The sequence below is a fragment of the Leptonychotes weddellii genome, chromosome 15, assembly GCF_054177405.1.
Source record: "Leptonychotes weddellii isolate Sample4059 chromosome 15, ASM5417740v2, whole genome shotgun sequence".
Lineage (NCBI taxonomy): Eukaryota > Metazoa > Chordata > Mammalia > Carnivora > Phocidae > Leptonychotes > Leptonychotes weddellii.
In genome coordinates, this window is record NC_138383.1 from 42,458,242 (window position 1) to 42,478,439 (window position 20,198).

The window sequence follows — 20,198 nt, forward strand, 5'->3', positions numbered from 1 at the left end:
CAGCACTGGGCTTTTAAGGGACGGTGCTCGATAAATATTTACTCTACGAACGGACTACGGGCTCTGGACTGGGACAGAGCCACCAAGTGGAGGGAACACGCCGGAGGCCTGGAAAACCCGAGCTGAAGCCCAGGGACGCCGGAAGCTGTGCGGAGGACCTGCCACCGGAAGTCAGTGGCGGCTTCAGGCCGGACGCTCTAGAATCGCGGAGGCCCAGGGTCTCTGTGGTTGGACGCCTCGGATCCGTCTACTTGGGGTGGCGTATTACCAGAGCCGGGCTCCCGGGACCGACCGGGAAAATAAGGGGGTGGTGCATCATTCCTCGGGCGATGGGACTGACAGGAGAACAGGGGCCTGAAGGAGGGGGATTTCATGAGCCAGCCGACAAGGTAACATCCACGCACCTGAGCCCTTCCGAATTCCAGGACCAGCGGCAGTCAAACCCGTGGATGGCGGTGCGCAAGCACGCACGGGGGCGTTGCCTTCCATTCGCGCGGCTCCTGGGACAGCTAGCGCGCATGCGTCAGAAGACTGCGCGGGGCGGAGAGCCTGCAAAGCGCCGAGCGCCCTTTGGGCGGCTCCCGCGGGCGAGCTGGAGAGCGGCGCGCGCGCAGGCGCGCGCGGGCGGAGGCGTGGCTTCCTCTGCAGGTGAACTCGGATTGGGCGCAGCAAGTCGAAGGGGTGGGAACCTCCGCAGAGACCGCCCAGCGATTGGCCAGAGGCTGGAAGGAGCGTGGTCGGGGGAGGCGGGGCGGGGGAACGGGCGGGGTAGAGCGCGACGCTGAGGTGGTGGCGGCGGCCTTGAACAAGTGAGCGAGCGACTCTTGGAGTACCCCTCCACTGGGGACGGGAGCCCGGGGAGGCGGGGAGCGCCGGCGACCTCCGAAGGCCTGGAGGAGGCGTCGGAGTGAGGCGCCATTCGGTGAGTGTTGACAGAGAAAAGCGAAGTGCCCCGCCCCTCCCTTTCTTCCTGGACCGCGCCTGGCGGCGCCTCCCCCACCACCCACTCTGCGTTCCACACTGGACCTGAGCTCTGGGTTCCAAGTCCGGGTGTGGGAAGACTACGACGTGCCAGCCGCTCTCTTTCGCTCCCTGTCCGGCCCCCGTCGGCTTAGGGAACTTGGAAATTCCCTGGTCCTGCTCCCCAGCCTCACAGAGGGGAAACTGAGGCCTGGCGGGGGAGGCGGGCCGCTCCTCACCAGCGTCTCCACACAGACGCCATGGCTGAACCCCTGAAGGAGGAAGAAGGCGAGGACGGTTCTGCGGAGCCCCCCGGGCCGGTGAAGGCGGAACCCACCAACACTGCTGCCTGTGTAGCGGCCAAGAACCTGGCCCTGCTCAAAGCCCGCTCCTTCGACGTGACCTTTGACGTGGGGGACGAGTACGAGATTATCGAGACCATAGGCAACGGGGCCTATGGCGTGGTGTCCTCTGCGCGCCGCCGTCTCACCGGTGAGCCTCCCTGTCGTGCACCGCTTACAGCTGTGGAAGCCGGTCCCGGAGAGTGAGAAACCTGCCCCCTCTCAAGCAGCCAGGAAGGAAAGCTGGGATCTAAAATCTGGTTCAAGGCAACAAATACTGGTTAGGTGCCTTTGGGTGCCAGGCTCTGCGTTGGGCACAGTTCTCTGAAACTGCCATGGTGCTGATGGTTATTTCTTTAGAAAAATGGCAGTCCCAGTAGACCAGAATGGAGATCCTATCTTTGGTTTCTAAAGGAGAAATGTATTCTGGAGCCAGAGACTGGTGCAAGGAATTGATGGTGGGATGGGCGAGGTCTGAGATAGAGAGTGTGGGGAGGTAGAATGAGCACAGGCTTTAGAGTCAAGACTCTACCACTAACTACCTGTGCAGCCCCCAGCAAGTTGCTGAGCCAGGGTTTTGTCATCTCCCAACTTTGAATGGTTAGTATCTGCCTCAGGGTAGGTGTCCGTAAAGTGCTTGGCACGTAGTAGGTCCTTGCTATATGATGGTGGTCATTCAGTGTATGGTAACTGCATTCTAGAAGAGAGATGTTGAAAGGGGCGTTTTGCCAATCTGCAGCTATTCTGAGCTACCTCATGGTATCTGCCTTTTCCCTGCTCCCCAGGCCAGCAGGTGGCCATTAAGAAGATCCCTAACGCTTTTGATGTGGTCACCAATGCCAAGCGGACCCTCAGGGAGCTGAAGATCCTCAAACACTTCAAGCATGACAACATCATCGCCATCAAGGACATCTTGAGGCCCACCGTGCCCTATGGCGAGTTCAAATCTGTGTAAGGAGCAGGGATGGGAAAGGAAGGCAGAGGTGGGACCTGAAGTTTCTGAAGGGCAGCTGAACCTAATGTAAGGCAGGCTGGGAAAATTCCCGTGATTCCAGACCATTGTCCCTTAGGGCTTTGCCAGGGACAACTGGTTGCTTGAGAAGAGGCAGATGCTGCTGTTTTATAGAATCTCGGTATGTAGGATGGCGCATGTAGGACGTTCGTACAGTAACCGCACTCTTCTACTCTCGTAGCAGATATCCCCGGTCAGTCATAGAACACTTCCTTACAAAAAATGGGCAGGCCTTCATAGTTTTCCCCGTCTTTCAGGCAGCCATGCCAAACAATGGAGATGGCCCTAAAACTAAATCTGTTGGTCAGCCTTGGTTTAGTCCAGCCCCATTTTTTCTTTGATGGGGAAACTAGATCTAGAGACAGAAGTGATTTCACTTAAGTTCATGGAAACGGAGAAAATCTAGAATCTTCATACCCTGCCGCTGGCCCGTGCAAGAATGCAAAGACGAGGCCATTACCTGTCGAGCTGGGAGCGTGTAGTGAGGCTGGCGCGTGGGCAAGGTAGCCATGCCTGTCTTTCTTGTCCCCTCTAGCTATGTGGTCCTGGACCTGATGGAGAGCGACCTGCACCAGATCATCCACTCCTCCCAGCCACTCACTCTGGAGCACGTGCGCTACTTCCTGTACCAGCTGCTCCGGGGCCTCAAGTACATGCACTCGGCTCAGGTCATCCACCGCGACCTCAAGCCCTCCAACCTGTTGGTGAATGAGAATTGTGAGCTCAAGATTGGTGACTTCGGCATGGCCCGTGGCCTGTGCACCTCGCCCGCTGAGCACCAGTACTTCATGACTGAGTACGTGGCCACGCGCTGGTACCGTGCTCCTGAGCTCATGCTCTCGCTGCATCAGTACACGCAGGCCATCGACCTGTGGTCTGTGGGCTGCATCTTCGGTGAGATGCTGGCCCGGCGCCAACTCTTCCCAGGCAAAAATTATGTACACCAACTGCAGCTGATCATGATGGTGCTGGGCACCCCATCGCCGGCTGTGATCCAGGCTGTGGGGGCTGAGAGGGTGCGGGCCTACATCCAGAGCCTGCCACCCCGTCAGCCTGTGCCCTGGGAGACGGTGTACCCAGGTGCCGACCGCCAGGCCCTGTCCCTGCTGGGGCGCATGTTGCGTTTCGAGCCCAGCGCCCGCATCTCCGCAGCTGCTGCCCTTCGCCACCCCTTCCTGGCCAAGTACCACGACCCTGACGATGAGCCTGACTGTGCCCCGCCTTTTGATTTTGCCTTTGACCGTGAAGCGCTCACCCGGGAGCGCATTAAAGAGGCCATAGTGGCTGAGATTGAGGACTTCCACGCACGACGTGAGGGCATCCGCCAGCAGATCCGCTTCCAGCCTTCCCTGCAGCCCGTGGCCAGTGAGCCTGGCTGCCCTGATATTGAGATGCCCAGTCCCTGGGCTCCCAGTGGGGACTGTGCCATGGAGTCACCTCCGCCAGCTCCACCACCGTGTCCCGGCCCTGCACCCGACACCATTGACCTGACCCTGCAGCCGCCCCTGCCAGCCAGTGAACCAGCTCCTCCCAAGAAGGAGGGTGCCATCTCAGACAACACCAAGGCGGCCCTCAAAGCTGCGCTGCTCAAGTCCTTGCGGAGCCGGCTCAGAGGTGCCTTGCGGAGGCAGTGGCCGGCCAGGGAGTGGGGTTGCAGAGGGGTACTCCCAGCTTGGACAGGCCACAGACTCTTACCTTCCCCCTGCCAACTCTCTGCAGATGGCCCCAGCGCTCCTCTGGAAGCTCCTGAGCCTCGGAAGCCGGTGACTGCCCAGGAGCGCCAGCGGGAGCGGGAGGAGAAGCGGAGGAGGCGGCAGGAGCGAGCCAAGGAGCGGGAGAAGCGGCGGCAGGAGCGGGAGCGCAAGGAGCGGGGGGCCGGGACCTCTGGAGGCCCCTCCACTGATCCCCTGGCAGGGCTGGTGCTCAGTGACAATGATCGCAGCCTGCTGGAGCGCTGGACTCGCATGGCCCGGCCCCCAGCCCCCACGCCAGCCCCAGCGCCAGCCCCAACCCCAGCACCAGCCCACGCCCCGGTCCCAACGCCCAGCCCAGCCCAGCCCAGCAGTCCTCTTGCTGGCCCCCCAGCACAACCTGTAGGCTCCACCCCTGGTCCTGCACCGCAGCCCGCCTGCCCACCCCCTGGCCCCACTCCCCACCCGGCCAGCCCTCCTGGGCCCGTCCCTGGCCCTCCTCCACTCCAGACTGCCACCTCTAGCCTCCTGGGCCCCCAGTCGCTTGTGCCACCCCCCGGGGTGCCTGGCCCCAGTGCTGTCGGTGTTCTGCCTTACTTCCCATCTGGCCCACCCCCTCCGGACCCCGGAGGGGCCCCTCAACCCTCCACCTCAGAATCACCCGATGTTAACCTGGTGACTCAGCAGCTGTCCAAGTCACAGGTGAGAGGCTGTGAAGACACCTGGATCAGGGCCCTGGGAAAATGGGTTTGGGAAGTCCTTGCTGTTTGGCAGGGGCGGGGGGGTGGGAGAGGCTGTGGTGTCTCTTTATTCCGTGAGAACTGAGTGGCAGATGGGCTTTTGTCTCTGAACTTGTTCTCTTGCTCTTAGAAGGAGCACAGTGCCAACGAACAGGTCGTTGGGAGACAAGTAAGATGCTTTCTAGGAAGTGCGAGGGCTGGAGACGGGCCCTCGACCAGCGCCCAGTGACTGGCCAGGCTGGTGCTGTCACCCGCAGCTCTCCCGCAGAGTCCGTGGGAGCATCGGGACAGACTTGCAGACCTCTCTTTGCTCTTGGTAGTGCCTGGCTTGTAACCTGTCATCATCCGTTGCAGGTGGAGGACCCGCTGCCCCCGGTCTTCTCGGGCACTCCAAAGGGCAGTGGGGCCGGCTATGGTGTTGGCTTTGACCTGGAGGAGTTCCTAAACCAGTCTTTTGACATGGGCGTGGCTGACGGGCCACAGGATGGGTAAGATGCTGGACCAAGCTTCTGGAATGGGCCTGTGGGTAGGGTTTCCAGGTGCAGCAGGAGCCTGCCTGTGGGATGGGCAGGGAGCCAGCCTAGGCTCACAGTGCCTCTCCCCTCCACTCTCCCTGCAGCCAGGCCGACTCAGCCTCACTCTCGGCTTCCCTGCTTGCTGACTGGCTGGAGGGCCACGGCATGAACCCTGCCGACATTGAGTCCCTGCAGCGTGAGATCCAGATGGACTCCCCAATGCTGCTGGCTGACCTGCCGGACCTCCAGGAGCCTTGAGGCCCACAGCCTGTGCCTTGCTGCCAGGGGCAGACGCAGCTACAAGACTCACAGGAACGTTTCCAAGGGCTGGACCCCTGGGCCCAGCAGTGGAAGCTCAGCTTCGATGATTCCGCAGGTTCATCTCAGACACACTCTGCAGCCTTAAGCAGCCACCTGAGCCACCACCAAGCCATGGCAGGATCAGGAAACCTCTACTCCCTGAGCGATCCTTTTCAGTATCGTATTTTTTTTATTATTATTATTATTGTTATTATATTAATATTGTGACACGATCTTTTTGCCATCCAGATAAGGCCTGTGAAATATAAGGTTCCCTTTAGTGCCTAACTCTAGTTGTGTTTTTGAGTTGAGAGCAGGGTGTTGTCATAAGGGGAGCAAGGAGGACCCTCACATTTGGGGGTCAAGCAAACACATTTGCACGCACAACAGCCAAAGCAGTTCGTTCAGATCCTGAGGTTTTATTGAGCTCTTCACTCCCCACCTCCTTCCAGCCCCACAGAGGTTGTCCTCTGTCCCCCCACATGGTCAGACCTCAGCCCTGGGGCGAGTGGGGGGACCGCGTAGCTATGCCTACCTCGGTTGGAGCTGTTTTAGAGTAGCGTGCAGTAGCTGTGTGAAATACGGTTTTGGCGTTGAGCTTTGGGGGCCTGGGGCAGGCGGGAGGGGGCAGCGGAGGAGGACCGTGAGGTGGGGCTGGGGGCCCATTGTGCTCACCACTGGGGAATGAGTTGGTGGGAGGGAGGCTGAGGACGTGGCGGGGGGGTTACTGGCCTGTGGCCTGGCACATGCCATGGGTATTGGTCAGACTACGCCAGCCCAGTCTAGCACGCTAGGGGGGCTCCAGACGGAGGAGTCCACAGCAAGGAAGCTGGCTGAGGTGGATCACGAGCCCGCAGCCTCGGAGAGCGGCTTCCGGCTCTCCGCCTTGGGGGGAGGGTGGAGGCAAGAAGAGTCTCGTGGAGCCCAGTCAGGTCCAGGCCGGACAGCTGCGCCTTTCAGGGGAGGCTGGGAAGGCTGCAGGCCGCATAGCCGTGGGTGAGGGCAACAGAGGCCTGGCTTTGAGGTGGACACCCTGGGTGTGACAGGACCCACTGGGGCTAGAGCCACAAGGCTCCCCTGCGGGAAGCAGGTGCTTAGAGAGCAGCGGGCAGGGGCGGGTGGGGCCGGGGTGCAGAGGGAGCACTCCTGGAGACCCGGAGCGGCCAGGGGCGGCTTGGGGCCTGATGGGGGCCAGCCCCTCAGGCCCGGCGGATTTTCATCTCGGTGCGCTTGAGGGAGTAGTAGAAGCCCTTCCACTGGGCCCAGTTGATGCCATTCGCGTAGGAGAGGTGGGAGCCACCCAGGTAGAAGCCGTTGAGGTTGGCGAAGTGGCAGCTGCGGAACCAGAAGGCTCCCGACGAGAGGGCCGCGCAGTTCTGCACAAAGAGGTCCTGGTCCCGGTCGAAGGTGGAGAACTTCTGGCCGCTGTGGTACGACAGGGAGTCACCTGGCAAGAGGGGAGGAGGGATGGGGCTGCTGAGGCGGGGAGCTGGGCCCCCGAGCTGGCAGGGATGGGGGTGACAGGCAGGAGTGACGCCGTGAGCGATGTCACGTGGCAGCCTGGCGGGATGGGGTGCCCTCCCCGAGCCGGCCGTCGGGTAGCTGTGCTTGTGCATGAAGAGAAGCAGCCGCCCCTCGCAGGGCTGCCCGGACTGAGCGGACGCAGCTTCTCCGGGGGCCCAGGCCCGAGCTGGGTGGGAGCCAGCATGGCCCCTCCAGGCCGCGAGGGGAAGGGAGGGGCCTGGAGGGGGCCGGCGGGGGAGGGGGGCCCAGCGGGCAGTGCCAGCCCCGCCTTCTCCCCCGCGGCCCCTCGTTAGGCCCGCAGCCGGGGATACCTGCCCCGCCGTCCTCGAAGCCTGCCACGTAGAGGGTGTAGCCGTCCTCCTCCGCACTGACCGCGTTGGGCGAGATGGAGAATTCCGCGTACTTGGCCGCGGCCGTGTTGTTCTCAAAGTCCTCCAGGTCCACTCGCAGCTCGTACTTCTGTTTCAGCGTCAGGAGGTGCAGGTTCTGCAGCCCTGGGGGGCGGGGGAGGGGCGGCTGGTCAGCAGAGCCCTGGCTCGGGGCAGCCCCCGGCCCACGGGCCGCCCCCGGCCCCACCTTACCCAGCCAGTACTCCCCGTCGGCGCGGCCAAAGCCCAGCTTGTAGTCGTTCCAGCCCCGGAAGAAACTCACTGAGCCATTGAATCTCTTCTGGAAGACCTGGAGCAGAGAGGATAGGCCTGGGTGATCAAGAGTCCAGGGGGCGGAAGCCTCACCCAGGCATGGACCCTGTGACGCTGAGGGGGTTTTGTTGAAAGACTGAGCTGGCGCCTAAAACAAGGCCCACGCCGGCCCCAGGCCCCTCAGCGAGCAGCTCGTGGGCGCCAGGGAAAGGTGAGGGGGACGGTGGTTCTAGAGTTCTGGGGTGGGCCGTGTGACCTTGGGCGAATTACTTCACCTGCCTGGGTTTCGGGTCCTCCGGAAAGCGTACCTGTCCCCCAGGATTACTGTGAGGGTGCAGGCGCTGACCTGCCTCAGGCACCTAGAGCGCAGCCATGGTCGCAGCTCCCAAACTCTGCTGTGGGTGTCGTGAGCCCCGGTTTAGAGATGGAGAAACTGAAGTGCACGGAGGTGGAGCTTGGTCCCACAGCTGGGACCAGAACCGGGCCTCCGTTCCCTCCGCCCACTCACCGTCCACTTCCCGCCCTCGGTGCTCATGTCACAGAAGACAGGCACGGGCACGCTGGGGCCTGAGGGGTAGATGAGGTACACGCCGTCCGCCTGGTAGCCCTGGGCGTAGATGTCATCGCAGTCCAGGGGCTGCTGAAGGCAAGACTTCTCCAGAGCTGGGGGCGGGGGCAGGGACGGTGAGGAGACGGGGACCGAGGCGTGACCGGCCCCTCAGCGCCCTGCCGTTTGCCTCCCTCCCTGGGGTCCCAAGAACTCGAGATTTCCTCCAGGGGGGATGCTCCAGCTTCGTTGCCACCTGCCCCGTGGTAGAGAGGAGGCGGGGATGGCATCCTGCAGGGGCTCAGCCCTGAAGCCTGCCTCCCAGAAACGAGGGCTCGGAGGAACCTCTCTTCCCCCAGCCTGTCGGCCAGGCTTACCATCTCCCCGGATCCCGGAGACCTGGGGGGCGCAGGGGGGCGTGGAGAGAAGCAGCAGCAGCGGCAGGGCCAGGAGGGCCTGGGACAGGACAACAGGGTCACCTCACTGCACCGCCCCCCCGCGCCCCCGGCCAGCCCCAGAGCCCCAGAGCCCCTTGCGTTCGCTGCACTTGTCCCTGGTGCAAACCACCCCCTGCCGGGCACCCCTTCTCTGCCCTCCGGCCCCTCTTTCCATGTCTGAGAAACCCCACTGTCCGGGACAGGCTCGGGGCCCTCATAGTTTGGGAGTTCACAGCCCCCCTCTCCGGTAAGGGTCCTCGGTGCCGCGAGTCCCCCAGCCCCAGGCCCGGTACCTTCATGCTGCCAGTTGAGCTCACAGCGGCAGGGTGTCTGCTACCCCAGACGGAGCCCCAGACTGCACCCGCCCAGAGTTATGTGCTGGGCCCTGGCCAGCCGCCCTGGCCCCGCCCCCTGTCGCTGCAGAGCCCCCCTCTCCCCTCCCACGGCACTGAACCGGCATCTGCTTCCACAAGTCAGGGGGGCCGGGGGGAGGTGGGGCCCCGGCCAGGGGACCACCTGCGTCTCATTAGGCCTGTCAGGGGCAGAGCACTGGGGACGTTCACTCCCTGCTGAGTCACACGACTCCCTGGAGCCCCTCTACCACCCGCCCCCTGGACCTGTGGACGCCCTGGCACCCCCAGCCCGTCCTCTGCTTCCTCATGCCCCCCTCCCTCTCCCCCACGATGTCTTTATTTTCTCCTCCCCTGGCCTGTGTTTCATCAGCCTTTGGGGGAAGGCTAAGGAGCGGTGGGGAGGGCGTGGGTATGCCTGGGTTCTGGGGAGGGGGAGGCCCATTCTGGGGGAGCAGAAGGCTGGGGAGGCCGCCTCAGAGCTCCTGATGTGGGAGCCTGTCTGGGGCTGGAGGGGGATAGGGGCAGCGGGGGCCAGGCAGGCTCCTGGCAGGGCTGGGACATTTCTGAGGCGTGAGCACAGCCTGCAGGCGTCCAACTGCTGTCTGCCCCAGCTCAAGCCAGGGCCCCTCTCCAGCCCCCCTTGCTCTGGCCCCTCAGGCCCCCTCCTTTCCCCTCCCGCAGAGTTCCCCCGGTAATGTGTCTGGCTCGCATAGCTGCGAGCTGGGGGCCTCTCTCCCTTCTCTTCACCTCACCCCACCCCCCTTCCTTCTCTCAACCTGCCCCTCAGACTCCCCACTAGACCCCTCTTAAGTAGTGTCCCATTTTCTCAGCCCTGAAAGCCCACCTCTTGCCTCCTGCCCCCACCGAGCCAGGGTGCCCTCCTGTCCGCCTCCCAACCTGCCCTGAGGCCCGTCTGCTCCTCTCCTCACTTAGCTTCCAGGCCTCCTTAGAACCCTCTCAGGGTGCTCATTGTCCCCAACCCCTTCATGGATGTCCCTGCTTCTCTTTTCTCCCCCTCCATCCATCCTCTGCACAGGCTGCCAGAACAATCTTTCTAGACGGCTGCTCCGTCAATCACCTGCTTAAAGTCTGGTGGCTCTCCGCGGCCTCGGGGCTGAGGCTCAGCTTCTCACCTTGGACTTGAGAGGAATTTTAAGTCTGGCTTAGGCCTGCCCTAGGGACCTTATCCCAGACTGCTTGTGACTCATAAAGTACAATCTAGCCACACCAGATTTCTCGCTGTGGAGCACCCCCCCGCCCCCGCCTTTGCCTGCTCAGTTGTTCCCTGGGGGGCCCACCTATTGGTCATCTCTGCTTGGCTGTGAGTGCAAATGGGCAGGGTCAGCGCCATTCCTGCACACTTCGCGCACATCCCGGAGCCTGGCACGCGCACTGATTCACAGATCAAATGTCTTTTGAGCACCTACTTTGTGCTGGCTGCTGGGGATCCAGTTTCCGCCCCTGAGGAGTGGCAAACACAGGCATTAGACACTTGGTTGCAAACGTAACATTGTGCCAGCACCTCTGTGGAATGGATGAGCAAACGAAGTATCCAGAGGCACAAAGTAAGAAAGTGGCTCTGGCTCACGTCACCCCTAAGTCAATAAGCCCCTCGCATGAGCCCAGGCGGCTTTCGTGACTTGGTTCTGTAATTGCCGGTAAGTTGTCTGTCTCCATAGTTGTGGCATGTCCTGGGGATTCTGGAGCCCGGTTGCCAGCGTTCAAATCCAGGCTGTGCCGCCCGCTAGCTGGGGGGCCTCGGACAAGTTCTCTCTCCTCTCCGTGCCTCAGTTTCCCCCTCTGTAAAATGTGGATAGTCACAGTATCTCCTCCAAAGGGCTGGGATAAGGATGAAGGACTTACACATAACCTACAGCACACAACTATGCCTACGATCAGTAACTGATAAATATGAGCCGTCTCATCATCAGAAACCTCGTGATTGTTCCTTACACGAATGGATTGTCTTCTGTGTGATTTTTTTTTTTTTTAAAGATTTTATTTATTTGGTAGAGAGAGACACAGCGAGAGAGGGAACACAAGCAGGGGGAGTGGGAGAGGGAGAAGCAGGCTTCCTGCTGAGCAGGGAGCCCGATGCGGGGCTCGATCCCAGGACTCTGGGATCATGACCTGAGCCGAAGGCAGACGCTTAACGACTGAGCCACCCAGGTGCCCCCTTCCGTGTGATTTTTATCCTCGTCCGTGGAAGAGATAGTTGCTGGTATTGCGATATCCGATTTCCCGGGGTCCTAAGTGGTGCGGCTGATTGTCCAGCCTCCATTGATGGGGCCACATGTCTGAATTTTGGCCAAGAAGCTGCAAACGGTAAGTTTTGTAAAGGTGGGGAACTATTCTGCCTTCTTCCTGCTGGGTTGTCCGGTTGCTGGGCACGATGGCTGGAGCTCCAGCCGCCACCTTGTAGAGTGAAGATGAGGCCCCATCAAGAGATGGTAGAAGGTGGGTGCGCCTGGCTGACTCAGTTGGTAGAGCATCTGACTCTTGATCTCGGGGTCGTGAGTTCGAGCTCCACATTGGGGGTAGAGATTACTCAAAGAAAAAGAGATTGCAGAGGGTGCTCAGGGAGGAGCTGAGTCCCTCAGGACCTCATGGAGTGGGTCCAAGGCCAAGCTCTGGACTGCCCTTCCCTAGGCCTCACGTGGAAGAGAGAGAAACTTTTATCTAGCTTAAGCCTCTGTTGGTTGTCCCCTGTTCCACACAGCTGAATCTAATCCTAATACATCCTTTCAGCAAATGCCTGCTAATTTTAGCACTGGCTACGAATAGGAAAATGACGGAAAAAAAAATCAGTCATCAAAACAAATAATAAAACGTGTAGAATACAGCTAATAAATGTAGGAACAGAAGAGAGAATGAAGCAATGAGGGATCAATCAGATTTTGCCTATCAGTTGCTTTTTTTTTTTTTCTCTAACTACACAGGAATGTACATAGGTGTGGCAAAGCAAGCAGTCTGTTCGCTGGGTGTTCTCGAGATCTGGTTTAACTCTTCAGGGAAAGAAAGAGGTTTGGTAACACAGCCCAAGAGTCAGGAACACCTCCTTGAAGATGCTGTCTGAAGGAAATGCTCTGACATACTGAAAAACTACATGGATTAGTCAGTGGACATATTTATTGGCTGCCCGTGGTGGGAAACTTCCTGTGTTTGGGGTTCCCCCCCTTCAACTGGAAGGCAGGTGCTTGCTCTCCCAGGCTTGCTTGCAGGTCTGTTGAAGACACGTGACCTTGGAGTAGCCAATCCAATGCATTACCCTGGGCTTCATTTTTGGGAGATAACCAGTATAAGAGGCAGGAGAATGCAGAACTCACTCTTGGGGTGGTGGTGACCCCAGAAGCGTCTGGCTTCTAGGTTCTCTGGCTGGTTGGTGGTGACTTTGCAAGCACAGTGCTGAGTCCTATTGGCTCAGGCTCGGGCTGCAAAACCTTCAGCTTGGATCTGCACTCTGGGCAATTGCTCTTCTCTGCCCGTGATCTGTTTGAAAAAGATCCCCCCTCTCAGGGGTGAAGATGTTTGTACTAGGGCGTACTGCCAGCAGACGCCAACTCTGACCAACTCTGTTGGGAGGCTTGCAGGGCCTGGGAGTTGTGGAGAACTAGCTTGACTGGGGGGCGGGTGGGAGCGGAGGCTGCCCGGAGCCTCTGGGAGGCAGGTCCTCCGTGGTGGTCTCGTAGTGGGGACAGTCTGTCAGGGTGATGCTGCTCACTGGACAGGCCATGTCTTTGCTTGAGAGCCAGGTTCCCGGAGGTGGGGAGCACCCGTCCCACTGGCCTTGGCTTGGGTCACTTGCCTGCCCACTTGGCATTTGCCTCTCTACCCCATCTTTCTCTGTCCTGCTCTTGTGGCGATGCGCGTTCCCATGGCCCCTGGCTTCTGGCTGGATTTGGCCGATGGGAGGCACCAGCAGGAAGAGAAAGGGTGGGGTGTCTCTCCCTGGCTCCTATCATTCCCAGGACTGCAGTTTCAGCAATGGCTGTGCCCGCCTCCAATTACAGCTGCTGCCCTAACCCCCTTCACTGACCCCTATACCTCCATTTCCTCCCCTTACCCCTGCAGCCTGGGATGGTAAGCCCCCCATTGCTCTTCCCAGGGTGCTCCAACATCCCATGCTGGCTTCCTTAATGCCCACACCCAAGTAAGTAGTCCCTTCATTAAATTCCTGACTAACGAGACAAAACAGCCGAGACTGCCTTTGTTTCTTGCCAGGACCCTGATTGCTCCAAGCTCTTACTTTGGTTTCGTCCTAAAAGCCCAGCAGCCCGTGGAACGTCTTAGACAACAGCTGAAGACAAGACCTCCCCGCTGTCTCTGCAGGTGCTGGGCCAGCATCATCTCCCCATTGGAGACACACAGATACAGAGAGAGAGAGAGAGAGCACGAGCAGGGGGAGAGGCAGAGGGAGAAGCAGTCTCCCCGCTGAGCCAGGAGCCGGATGTGGGGCTCGATCCCAGGACCCTGGGATCATGACCTGAGCTGAAGGCAGATGCTTGACCATCTGAGCCACCCAGGCGCCCCCCCATTGACCTTTCCTAACTGCCCCTCTGCTCCTCACCCCGCCTTCAGCTGAGCCAGAAACCGCTGAGGAGGAGAGTTTTCAAAGGGAACTCAAGGAGGGGAGAAGGGGTGGCCCCCAACCCAAGTGAGGGGGCTCCCAGAAGGATGAAGCTGTTTGCTAGGAGAGACACTGGCTGAAACAGGCTGCTGTTGCAGCAGGAGGCCGGGGGGCGGGGGGTGGGCTGTTGGGAAGAGGACGGGGCCCTCGGGGCTACCTGCCGGACCAGGATGTGACCCTTGAGCACCTACTAGCACACATCCAGCACCCTTTAACCCCTCTATAGGCAGCAGGGAGCAGACACACCTTCAACTCTCCTGGAGCTAGAGAGGGAAAATAGTGACAAATAAGTGAAATGATGACAAGTAGTGACAAAGAAAGGGGGGTGGGGGCAGAGAAGAAGGTCATGGTGAGAAGGGGTGGTGGCTGGCTCGGGGTCCACGATCCAGCATGAGCTTTCGTGGTGGGGGACATGTCTCTCACTCCCCATATTTTCCTTCCTTGTAAAGGGCAAAAATGAGGAGGGATTTTGTGTCTGTCCCCACTTTTTTGGGTAGTTTGGGGCAAGTTCAGTGGATGGAGCTCAGCAGGTTGGAGAGGGGGAGGGTATTGAAGTTTGAAGCTGACCCTGAGGCCTTTGGAGTTAGGGTATGTTGAGACTCAATCTTCCGTCTCCTGTTTACCACCTGGGATTTATGTAACTTGGGTACTTGATTTTATTTTAATGTGTGAGAGATGTGCATACCGCATCCCAGGCAAACAGGCAAAGCATACAGATAAAAGGTTGGTTTTTTTGTTTTTTAAAATAAATGAATGCATGCACAGAGTTGGAAAAAAAGAGCGCTGAAAAGTCCTTTATTGCAAAACAGCAGTCCCCACCCTGGTGTTTCTGGGGGTGGGTCTTTTCCGGTTCATTGTGTGGCCACTTGGGGGCCCTTCCACACTGGAGGCTGTGTCCTCATTCTGAGAATGTGCGGCCCTATTACCCCTTCTTTAACTGCTTTCTTCTTCTCCATTTTCTCTGTTCTCTCTCTCTCTTTTTTTTTTTAAGCTTTAAAGATTTTATTTTTAACCGGTCTCTACACGCAACATTATACATATACTTATGACCCCGAGATCAAAAGTCTCATGCTCCACGGACTGAGCCAGCCAGGCACCCCTCTGTTCTCTTTCTGATAATTTTATTAGTTGGATGCTGGATCTCCCAAATCAATCCTTATTTGTTCTTATTTTTTTGCCTGACATTTTCCATCTCTGTGTTTTTAATTCTGATTTCTGGAGCACACCCTTCAGGTCCAACATTCCTATTGACTAAAAAATTAGCTTTCATGTTATTTTTATTTTCCAGTTCCTTCTTGTTTTAAGGGTTTATTGGGAGGTATAAGTTACATATCATAAAATCTACCCATTGTAAGTGTACGGTTCAACAATTGTGCCTTTAAAAAAATAGCCTTTATTTTTTATTATTTTTTAATTTTTATTTTTTCAAAGATTTTATTTATTTATTTATTTGACAGAGAGAAAGAGGGAGAGCACAAGCAGGGAGAGGGGCAGGGGGAGAGGGAGAAGAAGGCTCCCTGCTCCATCCCAGGGGCCCTGATCATGATGCGGGGCTCGATCCCAGGACCCTGAGATCATGACCCGAGCCGAAGGCTGATGCTTGACTGACGGAGCCACCCAGATGCCCCTAGTCTTTGTTTTTTTAGAGGACTTTTAAGCTCACAGCAAAACTGAGAGGAAGGTACAGAGGTTTCCTATATTCCCCCTCCCCTGCAATCAACATCCCTTAGCAGAGTGGGACATTTATGACAATGGATAGACCTACATTGACACATCATCATCACCAAAAGTCCATAGTTTACATTAGGATTCCCTCTCGGTGTTGTACATTCTTTTTTTTTTTTTTTTAAGATTTATTTATTTATTAGAGAGAGACTGCACATCAGTGGAGGGAGGGGCACAGGGAGAGGGAGAGAGAGTATCCTCAAGCAGACTCCCTGCCAAGCATGGAGCCCGACCGACACCAGCCTTGATCCCAGGACCCCGAGATCATGACCCCAGCCAAAACCAAGATTCGGCTGCCCAACCAACTGAGCCACCCAGGCGCCCTGTCGGTGTTGTACATTCTGTGGGTTTGGATGGATGTATAACGGCATCCCCCCATTAAAGTATCATGTAAAATAGTTTACTGCCCTAAGAATCCTCTGTGCTCTACTGATTCGTAGCCCTGCCCCCCCGCCCCGGCAACCACAGATCTTTCTGTTGTCTCCATAGTTTTCCCTTTTCCATAATATCATATAATTGGAATCATACAGTATGTAGCCTTCCCAGAGGAGCTTCTTTCACTTAGTGATATGCATTTAAGGTTTCTCCATGTCTTTTATGGCTTGATAGCTCATTCCTTTTTAGCACTGAATAATAGCCCATTATCTGGAGGTACCCCAGTTTATCCATTCACCCGCTGAAGGACATCTCGGTTGCACCCAGGTTTTGGCAACTGTGAATAAAGCTGCTGTATTTGGGCAAATACCAAGGAGTGTGATTGCTGGATCATATGATAAGAGTATGCTTAGTTATGTAAGAAACTGATGAACTGTCTTCCCAAGTGGTTGCACCCCCTTGCACTCCCACCAGCAACGAATGAGAGTTCCTGTTGCTCCACATCCTTGCCAGCATTTGATGGTGTCAGTGTTTTGGACTTTTGCCCTCTAGTAGGTGTGTAGTGTTGTTGTTTTTATTTACAATTCCCTGATGACATAGGACGTGGAGCATCTTCTCATATGCTTATTTGCCGCCTGCATGTCTTCTTTGGTGAGGCGTCTGTTTAGATCTTTTGCCCGTTTTTAAATCAAGTTGTTTTCTTATTGTCCAGTCGATAGCCGTTTTTATAGCCTGAAGTGGTTTTGTTTTCCTTTTGTTTTGTTTTATGAAATTCATATCTTCTCTTACTTCTGAGGCTACAAATTATAACTGTGAAGTTTTCTTCTGTTTCCTGCACTGTCTCTATTTTCTCCATTTGTTTGTTTGATTTGGTCACTGTCTCATGAGTTTGTGGCTTTCTTCAAACACCTGCTGCTGATTGATTCCAATTTATTCCAATTTGGGAGAAGGCTCTGGAACCTGTTAAGGAGCTTTGTGGACCCAGGTGGGGCTGGGTCTTGCTGTGGTCAATGGGTCAGAAGTGTGTCCTGCTCCACAGAACAGAGAACCCGACTAGCACAACCTGTTGGAGATCAATTTTTTTTCAATTTTTTAAAAGATTTTATTTATTTATTTGTCAGAGAGAGAGAGAGCTCACAAGCAGGGGGAGCAAGAGAGTGAGAAGCAGACTCCCTGCTGAGCAGGGAGCCCGATGTGGGGCTCGATCCCAGGACCCTGGGATCATGACCCGAGCCGAAGGCAGACGCTTAACCAACTGAGCCACCCAGGCACCCCAGTTGGAGATAATTTGTTTTTGTTTTTATACAACAAACAAACAAAATACAGAAATGGGCAAAGCAGGGCTACTTTGAGTATTGTAACTTTTTTCATTTCCTTACTGTATTTTCGGTGGATTTTGAAAGAAGAGGAAATACATGTGAGACATAAACCCACCCAGCTGAACCTCCTGGATTATTGACACAATTCATCTTTTAAATAATTTTTTATTGTAGGCACAATTTTCTCTCTTTTATAAATGGAGAAACTGAGGCTCAGAGAGATAGCAGGACCGGGGTTAGAACCTGAAGCTCGTTCTTTTCCCAGGTTCCTGGGAGCTCCAAGGGACCTGTGACCCCACGGGACAGGAGAACATCAGGTTCTTGGGACACATGCGGGAGCAGAGCAGCCCACATGCGACAGAGGGAGATCCAGGTAGAAAGGAGGACAAGGACTCATAGCCCATGGAGGGTGAGGGAGGCTTCTTAGGGGACCAGGTGGCTGGCACGACACAGGGCATTTTCTGTGGTGCCTGCCCCGTGGTGCCCCTCCTTGATAGCTGGTCAGCCAGGTCCTGGCTTCTGTGGCCTTGCTTCCTGTGCCTGCCTGCCCGTCAGTTCCCCAAGGACAGGAGCTGGCCCTGCTGTCCCCTGGCACCTGGCAAACACCAGGGAGCCACCTTGAGGTGCTGATGGTGGAGGTGGGGGCAGTTCTCTGTCCAGATGCCAGCACCTTTCGAAGGAAAGAAGCCTGGGTTCTGGGATCTCCAGGAGAAGGAAGCAGTAGAGCCCTGGATGGGGTGTCAGGGAAGGGATGGGGAGTCCAGGGGCCTGGCAGAGGGGAGTGGGAAAGAAGGAGAGATGAGGCCGGGGGTCAGCTCATAGCATAGGAGGGCTGCAGGGCTGGGACCAAAGTGATGTTGCTTCGTAAACTGGGAAGTGCCCTGTACACATTCGAGAGCCTCTTCCTGGAGATCTTTTGCACGTTTATCCTTTCATTCCTCCCGTGCTCGGGTCTTTATGGAGCACATGTTGCGTGGCAGTCACTGTGCTGGACCGCAGGTTACAGCCCCGAAAGGTACAGACCCCACCCTGGTGCTTACAATGCTGAGAGTTTCGGGAGACCGAAACGAAAAGAACAGTCCTGCACATCCACATCCTCCTTCGTTCACACTACGGGGCCCTGACAAAATGCCAATCTGGTAGCAATGGGGGTACACCAAGGGACAAGACCTCTGCTGGGGGGACAGACAATAGACACAACACATAGGTGGCTTGTATAGCTGGCTGGGTGGAGAGGAGTGTAAGGAAGGAAGACTCTAGGTCCCAAGAGACTCACCAGGATGAGAAAAAACCAAACGCCCTGCCCCACCATCCCGACACGGCGGGCACCCCTGCCCAGGGCCAGGCTGAGAGTGGGGGGGAAGGGATGTGTGTCTTCCAGGCCACCTGTGTGCCCCCCCAGGGACTGGGGCTCCCTGATGCGGTGGTGGCGTTGACAGCTGGGTGTCTTGAGACCTCCCAGGTCTGCCCTGGCTGGATGAGGGTGATCTTGGCTCTTACAAGCTGAAGGGCAGTCACATCCGGGCATTTCTTTCTTTCTTTTTTTAAGATTTTATTTATTTATTTGACAGAGACTGCAGGAGAGGGAACACAAGCAGGGGGAGTGGGAGAGGGAGAAGCAGGCTTCCCGCTGAGCAGGGAGCCCGATGGGGGGCTCGATCCCAGGACCCTGAGATCAGGACCTGAGCCGAAGGCAGATGCTTAACGACTGAGCCACCCAGGCGCCCCTCTACTTCCCCTATTCTTTTTTTTTTTTTTTTAAGATTTTATTTATTTGACAGAGAGAGACACAGCGAGAGAGGGAACACAAGCAGGGGGAGTGGGAGAGGGAGAAGCAGGCTTCCCGCCGAGCAGGGAGCCCGATGCGGGGCTCGATCCCAGGACCCTGAGATCAGGACCTGAGCCGAAGGCAGACGCTTAACAACTGAGTCACCCAGGGGCCCCACATCCTGGCATTTCTAATACAGCTGAAGCCAAGTTCAAGGTGTATTGGCCTGATGTCATCGTTTTTCCTTTCTACTGACATATAACAATTTACAGGAAAGGGGGCAGGAAGCACCAATTTAAGCGTGCAGCTTGATGAATCCTTACATGGGTAAACAGCGGCGTCACCACCCCTAGGTCAAGAGAGAGAATATTTCCAGCCCCCAGGAGGCTCCCCGCCTGCCCCTCCAAGTCTGCATGCCCACCCCAACCTTAGCTAGCCTCTATTCTACCTCCTCTCACCTTACCTTAGTTTTGCTCCTTCTTGAACTTACTGTAGATGGAGTAATTCAGTATATATTCTTTGGTGTCCAGTTTCTTCTGCTGCACACAGGAGATTGTTTTTAAAAAAGATTTTATTTATTTATTTGAAAGAGAGAGAGAGCACAAGTGGTGGTGGAGGGGAGAGGAAAAGGGAGAGGGAGAAGCAGACTCCCCCCTGAGCAGGGAGCCCGATGCAGAACTCGATCCCAGGACCCGGGGATCATGACTTGAGCCGAAGGCAGGCGCCCCACCGACTGAGCCACCCAGACGCCTCAACACAGGGGAGTCCTGTTGTTGTTGTGGGTGTATGTAGTGGTTCTCAAAGTGTCATCTGGGGCCCCCCTGGGGGTCTCCGAGACCCTTTCAGGGCATCTGAGAGATCAAAAAGATTTTCACAATAATACTAAAATGTCATTTGCAGGGCACGTGGGTGGCGTCGGTGACTCTTGGTTTCTGTTCAGGTCATGATCTCAGGGTCATGAGATCGAGCCCCATGTTGGGCTCCACGCTCAGTGCGGAGTCTGCTTGGGATTCTCTCTCCCCACCTACCTTCCTGACCAGCTCTCGCGCTCTGTCCCTCTCTCTCTCAAAGAAATAAATAAATCTAAAATGTCATTTGCCCTTTCACTCTGGTTTTCTCAGGAGCGGACGGCAGAGTTTTCCAGAAGCTGCACAATGGTACCTGTATGTTATCTCAGGGGACTGAATGAAGAAGTGCTTTTGATTAAGCAGATAACAGAGATTTGCGGATATGCAAATTAAGCAGATCTATCTGCAGATTAAGCAGCCATGGCGTTCTTGTCACTAATTATTTTGTGTGTGTGTGTGTATGTGTCGGGGAATA

General features: G+C 56.6%; 2 protein-coding genes and 1 long non-coding RNA gene across 4 annotated transcripts in view; 2 read left to right on the forward strand and 1 right to left on the reverse strand.

Annotated features, from left to right (window-relative positions):
- Positions 1-730: 730 nt before the first annotated feature.
- MAPK7 (mitogen-activated protein kinase 7) lies at positions 731-5,847 on the forward strand. Of its 2 annotated transcripts, XM_006731809.3 has the most exons (7): positions 731-922; positions 1,216-1,452; positions 2,087-2,252; positions 2,849-3,927; positions 4,033-4,706; positions 5,099-5,232; positions 5,364-5,847. In XM_006731809.3, the coding sequence occupies exons 2-7, from the start codon at positions 1,221-1,223 to the stop codon at positions 5,515-5,517; spliced, it is 2,439 nt and encodes an 812-aa protein (XP_006731872.2). In that variant the 5' UTR covers positions 731-922; positions 1,216-1,220; the 3' UTR covers positions 5,518-5,847. The 2 variants fall into 2 exon arrangements, with proteins under 2 accessions (XP_006731872.2, XP_081661764.1); XM_081805638.1 differs by lacking the exons at positions 731-922; positions 2,087-2,252 and having other exon boundaries at positions 1,317-1,452.
- Positions 5,848-5,958: 111 nt separating this feature from the next.
- MFAP4 (microfibril associated protein 4) lies at positions 5,959-9,096 on the reverse strand. The gene is made up of 6 exons (XM_006731805.3): positions 9,002-9,096; positions 8,649-8,727; positions 8,233-8,387; positions 7,665-7,761; positions 7,395-7,577; positions 5,959-7,006 (listed from the first exon to the last, which is right to left on the reverse strand). The coding sequence occupies exons 1-6, from the start codon at positions 9,005-9,007 to the stop codon at positions 6,759-6,761; spliced, it is 768 nt and encodes a 255-aa protein (XP_006731868.1). The 5' UTR covers positions 9,008-9,096; the 3' UTR covers positions 5,959-6,758.
- Positions 9,097-9,189: 93 nt separating this feature from the next.
- Positions 9,190-20,198, forward strand: part of LOC145717412 (uncharacterized) — a 23,431-nt gene continuing 12,422 nt past the window's right edge. Inside the window, exon 1 of the long non-coding RNA XR_014140606.1 lies at positions 9,190-11,386. This is a non-coding gene — a long non-coding RNA (uncharacterized LOC145717412). The remainder of the gene's footprint in view (positions 11,387-20,198) is intronic.